This window comes from Taeniopygia guttata, chromosome 27 (assembly GCF_048771995.1).
Source record: "Taeniopygia guttata chromosome 27, bTaeGut7.mat, whole genome shotgun sequence".
NCBI classification, from domain to species: Eukaryota; Metazoa; Chordata; class Aves; order Passeriformes; family Estrildidae; genus Taeniopygia; species Taeniopygia guttata.
In genome coordinates, this window is record NC_133052.1 from 3,061,953 (window position 1) to 3,070,571 (window position 8,619).

An 8,619-nucleotide genomic window follows, 5' to 3' on the forward strand; every position below is an offset into this window, starting at 1 on the left:
ACAGCGGGGTCATGTGCAGGGGCACTCACAGGGTCACTCACAGGGTCACTCACTGGTGTCCCGCCAAGGGGATGGTGGCTTTTCGCTGTTGCTGTCACTTTGCGGTTGTCCCCATCCCCATCCCATGTGGGCAGCACCCCCTGTCAGCTGCCCCAGACATCAGGGTGGGTGCTGCTGGTGTGACCTTCATGGTGGTGGCACCAGCTGGAGGTGGCCAAGGTTAGACCCGGTCCAGGCACCTGCCCAGGGCTGTGGCTCCTCGGGGCAGCACTACAGGGTCAGATCCGGTTCCTGCAAGTCCCTCCAGGATCTGCTGGGCGGGTGCCAGCTGGCCAGCTCCTGCCTGGCACGGGCTGGCCGGGGCACAGGAGGCACCCGCTCTCCTCACAGCCCCAGACAGCAGGTGACCCCAGGGCAGCATTCAGCTGGGGAGACTCATTCTGCACCCCTGAGCTCTGGCTGGGTCCCATTGATGCCCTCCTGGAGGCTGTGTGGACAGGGATGAGGACAGGGATGGGGACAGGGATGAGGACAGGGATGAGGACAGGGATGAGGACAGGGATGAGGACAGGGATGAGGACAGGGAACTCGGTCTCTGCAGGTTGCAGATGTTGGTGGGCATTGGGATGGGCCACGTATCCAGTGGTGTACGGTTTGTGGGATACGGTTTGTGGGGTACAGCCACAGCACCAGTCCCAGAAGCTGGAAGTCCTGGAAGTTCCTGTCTCCAGCTGGGAAATAAACCCCCCTCAGCTGGAACCAATCCATGAGTACCAAGCAGAGCCTTCCTGGCACAGCCAGGTGTGAGCTCTGAAAGCTCCTGCTGACCTCCCTTCAAACCTGGCAGCACTAAACATTCTGCCCTCCCGATGTGTGAAAGGACCTTGCCAGCAGAAACTGCTCATGGGATTTTTGGGAGACACAGCCCCCCCAGCTGTGCCTGTCCCCACCCTGGAGCCAGGGAGAGCCGGTGGCCATCGAGGGGCTCAGCAGGGTCCCCTCAGTCTGAGCACCCACGGGACCACCCCAGAGCAGATCTGCCCCCTCAGCAGGACGGTGCTTTCAGGAATTGTGATGGGGGCGTGGGGGGTTGAATCAGTGCCCAAAGGCCCTGTCAGCTTTCCAAGGAAGGAAGTGGTTTCAAATCCGAAACTGGGGGTGTTGGGGGGTGGGGGAAGGGGGTGGCCCAGCAAACCCCCCACCCCCCCTCACCATGGGGCTGGAGCTGCTCAGCCCAGGGACTATTCCAGGCATCCACCCTGCTCCGTTTCAGCCTCGTGGCCACCCTTCCTCTTCCCAGGGCCCAACCCAGGCGCCCCCAGCGCCTTCCTGACATCTGCCAACAGATCAGCGTGCCCAGGATGTCCCCGTGTCCCCAGTGCCAGCCCCCCCGGCTGGGCTCTTGCCTTCTTTGGTCTCCCCCAGAGACCCCCAGAGCGGGAATGGGCTGGGACAGCCCCGCTCCTGACCTGCAGCCCTGGCTGCTATCCCGGCATGGGCGCGGCTGGGAGATTCCCAGATTTTCTCAGAGAACTCATCCAGCCTAGATGGGGCTGATGCTGATGGGACCCACCTGGAGCGGCATGTCCCCTGTCCCCATCACCCCCAGGGCTGGTGCTGTGGGGCACAAAGGGGGCTCTGTGCCTTTCCCCATGGAATCCTCCTGGGATGCCATCCTGGAGCTGCTGGGCCACTCCCCCAGGATGGCCTGACCAGATCTAGTCCCATCTCTGGTGCCCAGCCCCAGGGAGAGAGCAGAGACCCCAAACCAGCCCCACGTCCCTTCCCCATCCCAAGAAACCCACAGCAGGAGCCACCCAGGCTGGTGTTTTTCCATCTTTTATTTTAAAAGTCATAATTGAAGTTTAACAAAGTTTGACCCCGTTGCTGTTGTGGGAGCTGGGAGGGCACCAGTGGAGACCCCACTCCTGCTCCCTCCAGCCCCGCTCCCCTCGCAGCCCCCCGGCATCAGCTCCGATGTCAGCACAGGGATCCTTTCAAGGATGTTTATTGGGGAGGGGGTCCCACCACAAGTGCAGGTGGTCAGGGGGTGTGGGCCCAGGGAACCCCCCGTGTCCCCTCCCACAGTACAGACATGCAGGAATTTATAAAAGGGGGTCTGGGGGGACGGAGGGCCCTGCTCAGCAACCATCTGTCCAATGGACAAATAAAAAAGTACAGCCAGGGCCCAGGGTCACGGAAAACCGTCGTCATCGTCCTCTGCCATCTCCTTGGCAAACTCCAGGTCCTGCTGCTCACGCTCCCGGCGCTCCTGGAAGGCAAAGGTGGAGGTTGGTGGCAGGTGGGGACAGGAGTCACATCCTTCCCATGGCCACAGTGGCTGCAGAGATCTCACCTCTGCAGATTCCAAGTCCTTGTTGTAAGATTTGGGTGGGAACCTCATGGCCTGGAGAAAAAGAAGAGGAGGAGGAGGAGCTCAGAGCTGAGCCAGCCCTGAGCCGTGTCCTGCTGTCCCCATCAGGGACCTGGGGACAGGCTGTGCTCACCTTCACGGACATGTTGTGGATGTCGAGGCAGAAGGAGATGCGCTGGTGGAAGGCCAGCTGTGGCTCCCGCGTGGAGTAGATGTCGATCATCTCCTTGGACTGGACGTAGCCCTTCTCGTGGTTGATGCTGGCCTCGATCACGCCGTCCCGGATGGCCTGTGAGCCCGGGCACGGGGCAGGGGTGTCCCCAAGGGCTCACACAGAGCAGGGACGTGGCACCCTGAGTGTGCCCAGTTTTCCAACCCAAACCCAGCGGTGCTGCAGGGAGGGGTGTGGGGGAACGGGGCAGGATGGGGGCTGTGGGCACCCCAGGACCCCACAGGGATGGGACTCACTGTGCTGGTACCTTGGCAACGATGAACTCGGCGTCCTCGGGGCTGTCCAGCTGCAGCTTCTGGGCAATGTCGGCCAGGGAGATGCGGGAGTAGGAGAGGCTGATCATGCGGACACCTGCAGGGAGAAGGGGACGGGATGCAGCTCCCCGGCCTGCCCAGTCTGCTGGGGGCTCCCAAACACCCTCCTACCTGTCTTGATGACGTTGTGCCTCAGCCGAATGATCAGGGTGTAGGTGCCATCGGCCTGGAACTTGTCCCCAAACTGGTCAAGGACTTGGTTGAACTTGGCCAGGTTCCCCGTCCTGACGGCTGCAGGGAAGAAGGTGGGAAAGGGGGAAGGAGAAAAGCTGGGGAAAGAGTCAGGGCTGGCTGACTTCCTCCTTCTCCTCCTTCCCAAGTGGCATCTGCATGCAAGTCCCATCAAGGGGAGAGAAGAGAATTCCCACTGGGTCCCTTGCCACTCAGGATATTCCATGATCCTCTGACCCCGCAGGAAGGACAGACAGGCAGGGGTGGGCGGCCATACCCTGGGTCAGCAGGAAGTAGGGCATGAGCGAGCGCTTGAGCGAGGGCTGCCGGAACTGGAGCCTGTCCGGGATCTCCCCGAGGAGCAGCTCCACCACGATGAGCAGCTTATGCACCTGGGGCACAGCGAGACCCTCAGTGAGCCCCCATGGGGCCTGAAACCATCCCTGTCCCTGTGCATTCCAAGAGGCCTTGCACCCATCCCCGTGTGGCACAAGACCCCAGGACATCCCAAACCTGCTCCTGTCCCTGTGAGGCCTGGAAGGTCACAGATTTGTCTCTGGGAAGTTCCAAACTTAGGAGGTCCTGCACCTGTCATCCCTGCAGAGCCCAGCACCCTGGGAGGTCCCAAACCTGTCCCCATGGGGCCTGACCCTGGCAGATCCCACACCTGTCCCTGCAGAGCCCAAACCTGGGGGGTCCCAGATCTCATTCTGGAAGGTGCCAAGCCTGGGAGGTCCCAGAAGTGCCCCCGTGGGAGCTCAGCTCTGGGGAGTCCTGGACCTGACCCTGGGAAGTCCCAAATCCCAAGGGACCTGACTCCTTGGGGCCTGACATCCAAGGAGGTCCCAAACCTGCCCAGGATCTCCCAAACCTGGGAGATCCCAAACTAAACTCCATAGGGCCTGACATCCCAGAAGGTCCCAAACCTGGGAGGTACCAAACCAAATTCCATGGGGCCTGACATCCCAGAAGATCCCAAACCCAATTCCATGGAGCCTGACATCCCAGAAGGTCCCAAACCCAATTCCATGGAGCCTGACATCCCAGAAGGCCCCAAACCCAATTCCATGGAGCCTGACATCCCAGAAGGTCCCAAACCCAATTCCATGGGGCCTGACATCCCAGAAGGTCCCAAACCCAATTCCATGGAGCCTGACATCCCAGAAGGTCCCAAACCCAATTCCATGGGGCCTGACATCCCAGAAGGTCCCAAACCCAATTCCATGGAGCCTGACATCCCAGAAGGTCCCACATCCAACCCCTGTGAGATCTCTGACGGGTCTCAGAGCCAAGCCAGGGGTGTCCTGCCCCCTCCTCACTCACCGTCTGCTTGAAGCCGACGGCCGTGTGCTGCGGGGCCTTGCGCAGGGCGTTGGTCATGGTGCGCCGTGCCTCCGAGTACTCCAGCTGGATGGCCTTGATCCGCCCTGGGCGGGTGGGGAAAGCCACCCAGTGAATCCAACCTGCCCTGCATGGATGGGGCTCCAAATCCTGCATGAAGCCCCACCTCCAGCTGCTCACAGGGGCTCTCAGAGGGTGCCGGGAGGCAGGGCAGGCACCGAGCCAGCTCACCTGTGTAGTACAGGTAGCGAGCCCACTCGTTGTTGTTGGCCTGCTCGGGGAACACGGATTTGGAGACGAGCTTCTCGGCCTGGTCGTAGAGGTTGTAGTGGAGGTAATTCCTCAGGAGCAGGTTCAGGAGCGTGGCCTGGCCGTCGGCGTCGTGGCGCAGCGTGGCCGTGCGGAGCCGGGCGTGCAGGAAGCTGCGGGGTGGGACGGGGAGTCAGGGAAGAAGAGGGAGGAAAACGGGGGGGGATCACGTTCAGGGAGAGACCCCCAAGGACCCATCCCACCTCCGGACCACGTCGAGTTTGTTCAGGAATTCGTAGATGCGGGAGTGGTAATAGTAACACTTGGCCACCACCAGGTCCAGGGCCCGGCGGTTCTGGGAGCTGATCTTCTGCATCAGGTCATCGGACACCTTCTGAGCCTGCGGGACAGGAAGGGAGGTCAGGGCAGGGCTCTGATCCCACGAGGGGCAGAGACCGCCCAGGCTGTGGGGCTGAGCCTGGGGGAGCAACTGAACGCTGCTGGATGAGGGGACAGCACGAGGCAGGGGGTGCCTGGGGAGCAGAGCACTGCAGGCAGCTCAGGGCTCTCACCTCGGGGTACCTCTTGCTGTTCATCAGGTAGATGACGAGCAGCAGTTGCAGGTAGGCCTCCACCTCTGGCAGGAGAGGGGCTGAGGCTGCTTTCCCTGTCCGTGGGCGGAACTGCAGCTCAGCTTCTGTGTCCATGGACTGAGGGGAGAGAGAAATTCTGGATCCCTGTCCCCGTGCGGAGACAGCTCTGCTCCAGGTGTGACAGGAGCCAGCCCAGGGCCACAAGGACCTGTCCCAGCAGAGAGGCTGCTCATCTCCAGTGTCCCCAAACCTCTCTGCCCTACTCCAGAGGCTCCTTGGAGAGGGAAAGAATCACGGAATCCCAGACTTTTTTGGGTTGGAGGGGCCTTCAAGTTCATCCCTACCCTCCCATGGGTATGGACACCTTCCACTAAACCAGGCTGCTCCAAACCTTGTCCATCCCAGCCACAGACACTTCCAGGGATGAGGTAGCCACAACTTTCCTGGAAATCCATTCCAGTGCTTCACTGCCCTCAGAGGGAAGAATTTCTGGCCAGTATCCCATCTAATCCTGCCCTGTGTCAGTGGCAAGCCATTCTCCCTTGTCCTTGTCACTCCAAACCCTTGTAAACAGTTCCTCTCCATCCTTCCTGCTGCTTCTTCAGACATGGGAGGCCATAATTAGGTGACCCCTAAACCTTCTCTTCTTCAGGCTGAACCATCCCTACGCTCCCTGTCTTTCCTCACAGCTGAGCTGCTCCATCCCTTTGATTATCCTCTGGATTTGCTCCTACACCTCCACACCCTTCCTGGGGCGCTGGGGCAGCTCTGCTGGTGGGGGGTGTCACCAGGGCCGGGCAGAGGTGAGGGCAGCCCCTACCTCCTCCAGGAATCCCAGCAGGAAGTCCCTGACAGTGCAGTTGGAGGTGAAGAAGCCGTGGATGGCCTTGTGCAGCACGTTGGGGTTGAGGCGGCGGGAGGTGGAGGGCAGAGCTCGCAGCGCCCGCAGGACGTAGCGCGGCTCCTTCCCCGACACCGCCTTCTCCAGCTGCTTCACGTGCTCCTTGATGTCTGCAGGGGCACACCGACACCCCTCACCCCAAATCCTCTGCTAGCAGCACCCCGGAGCAAAGCCAGGGCTGCCCCATCGCCCCGTCCTGCTGTGCTGAGGTGCCTCTGCCCATGGCTTTGGTGTCCCCAGTGACCCGTCCCTGCCCTCAGGGCTGTCCCTGTTTGGAGCAGGGGGCTGGTGAGGCTCTTGCAGAGTTTTTTCCCTCCTCCCGAAGGGCTCTGTACCCCTGTGGGGTCCCACCATTGCAGCCCCCTGTCCCTCACAGTCTGTCCCCAGAACACAGTCTCACAGAGCTGCCCCAATTCCCTTCTACAGCGACCCCTCCAAACCACAATTCCATCCCTCATTCTTCCGTGACCCCAAAGCCAACCTCCCCCTTGCCTTCCCTCACACACTGCCCCAAACACCCTTCTCCACAGTGTCTCCCGCACAAAACACAGCTCCCACCTCCACTTCCCTCTCTAAATCCCTTTCCCCATAGTGACACCCCCCAAACACACCTCCCCTCTCCCTTTCCCACACAGTGCCCCCCATCTCCCCTTCCCCAAAGCGTTCCCGAACCCTAAACTCATCTCTCATTTCCCTCAGAGCCCCTCCAACTGCCCCCCAACACTGATCCAAACATTCCCCTCCTCCAGCACCTTTCCAGCCCCTTTCCTACCTCCCCTCAGGTACCCCCACCCTGACCCCCTCAGGGCTTCCTATACCTCCCCCCAACCCCCTCCTCCACCACCCCCCTCTCAGGGGTCCCCCCAATCCGTGCCAGGCCCCTTCCACCCCCAAGACCCCCCAGTCCCCCCTCACGGCCACAGACACCCCCATTACAACAACACCCCCGCCTCACCCTCCAGCGTGATCGCGTCCAGCTCCCGCTGCGGCTGCCGCTCTCCGCCCGCCTCGGGGGCCACCGGCGCCGCCTCCTCGTGCATCTCGACGTCGGGGGGCGCGGGCGGGGGTCCCTCCGGGGGTGCTTTGGCCTTGTCGCCGCGGCGGCGGGACGCGCCGTCCTGCTTCATGGCGTGACACTGCACAACGGGCCGCCAGGCGCGGCCAGCCGAGCGCCGAGCGGCGCACCGTCGGCTCCTTCCGCCGCCGCTCGGGCTGTTCCGCCGCCGCTCGGGCTGTTCCGCCGCGCTCTTCGGATCGCTCGGGCACCGCTCGGGGAGTTTCGTGACCCTATCGGGTGTTTCCGCCTTCGCGCGTAGATTTTCGCTCGGGAGTTTCGGCCGAGCCCTCTCGGAATATTCCGCCATCTATCGGCTTCTTTCGCCTCGCTCTCCTTCGGGAATCTCCGTAGAGCTTTCGGGTGCTGAGCTATTCCCGCCTTTTGGGGGCGCGGGCGAGTCTTCGCTGAGGTCCCGTGAGGGGCTTGTCTGTAACGGGACATCCCGTGAGGGGTTTGTCTGTAACGGGACATCCCGTGAAGGGTCCGTGAGGGGCCGGGCTGGGATCGAGGATTCCTTGAGGGGTCCCGTGAGGGATCGCACTGGGATCGGGGATTCTGTGAGGGGTCCCGTGAGGGATCGCACTGGGATCGGGGATTCTGTGAGGGGTCCCGTGAGGGATCGCACTGGGATCGGGGATCGCACTGGGATCGGGGATTCCGTGAGGGGTCCCGTGAGGGATCGCACTGGGATCGGGGATCGCACTGGGATCGGGGATTCTGTGAGGGGTTCCGTGAGGGATCGCACTGGGATCGGGGATTCTGTGAGGGGTCCCGTGAGGGATCGCACTGGGATCGGGGATTCCGTGAGGGGTCCCGTGAGGGGCCGGGCTGGAGCTAGATCGGGGATCCCGTGAAGAGTCCCGGGTAGGACCGGGCTGGGATCAGGGGTTCTGTGAAGGGTCCCTTGTGGTCCATGTGGGGTCGGGCTGGGACCGAGGATCCTGCAAAGTGTCCCTTGTGAGCTTGGGGATCCTGTGAGGGGCTGAGCTGGGATCGATAATCCCGTAAGTGATCCGGTGAGGAGACGGACTGAAGGCTGGGAGCAGGGGTCCCAGGAGAGGCCAGGTTGGAGCTGGGAGTTCTCTGAGGGGTCTGCTCTGGGTCTGGGGCCAAAGGGTCTTACAACGATTCCAGGTTGGAGCTGGGCTCCCCTCGTAGCTGTTGCAAGGCAGAGCCCGGCTCCTGGTGCTGGAGATCTTCCCAGAGCCATCAGTGCCCGCACAGGTGAGCAGTGCTGCAGGCACCCGTGGCCTCCAGAGACGCTCCCACAGCCCCACAGCCTGAGGGACTCCCCGACTTCCCCCCAGGGCTAACTGCCTGTGTTTTTCATATAGTATGCCGAGCTTGTCAGATGTACTTGACAGAAATGGACTTTGAGAGCACCCAA

The 8,619-nt window shown here is 62.0% G+C and overlaps 1 protein-coding gene across 1 annotated transcript; it reads right to left on the reverse strand.

The window, feature by feature from the left end:
• Window positions 1-1,823: 1,823 nt before the first annotated feature.
• On the reverse strand, window positions 1,824-7,359 carry PSMD3 (proteasome 26S subunit, non-ATPase 3). The gene is made up of 12 exons (XM_030256160.4): window positions 7,131-7,359; window positions 6,095-6,285; window positions 5,254-5,391; window positions 4,945-5,081; window positions 4,664-4,854; window positions 4,415-4,518; window positions 3,369-3,483; window positions 3,032-3,151; window positions 2,854-2,957; window positions 2,508-2,663; window positions 2,357-2,407; window positions 1,824-2,272 (listed from the first exon to the last, which is right to left on the reverse strand). Exons 1-12 carry the CDS (start codon window positions 7,300-7,302, stop codon window positions 2,195-2,197), a joined length of 1,557 nt encoding a protein of 518 aa, XP_030112020.1. The 5' UTR covers window positions 7,303-7,359; the 3' UTR covers window positions 1,824-2,194.
• Window positions 7,360-8,619: the final 1,260 nt, after the last annotated feature.

What these genes read in the sequence shown, in the direction of transcription:
- PSMD3 (XM_030256160.4), bottom strand. Translation starts at nt 7,302, where the DNA reads ATGAAGCAGGACGGCGCGTCCCGCCGCCGCGGCGACAAGGCCAAAGCA. An exon ending in GGACGCGATCACGCTGGAGG is followed by an intron (nt 6,286 to 7,130) that starts GTGAGGCGGGGG and finishes GTGCCCCTGCAG; the next exon opens with ACATCAAGGAGCACGTGAAG. An exon ending in CTACTTCCTGCTGACCCAGG is followed by an intron (nt 3,152 to 3,368) that starts GTATGGCCGCCC and finishes TCTTCCCTGCAG; the next exon opens with CCGTCAGGACGGGGAACCTG.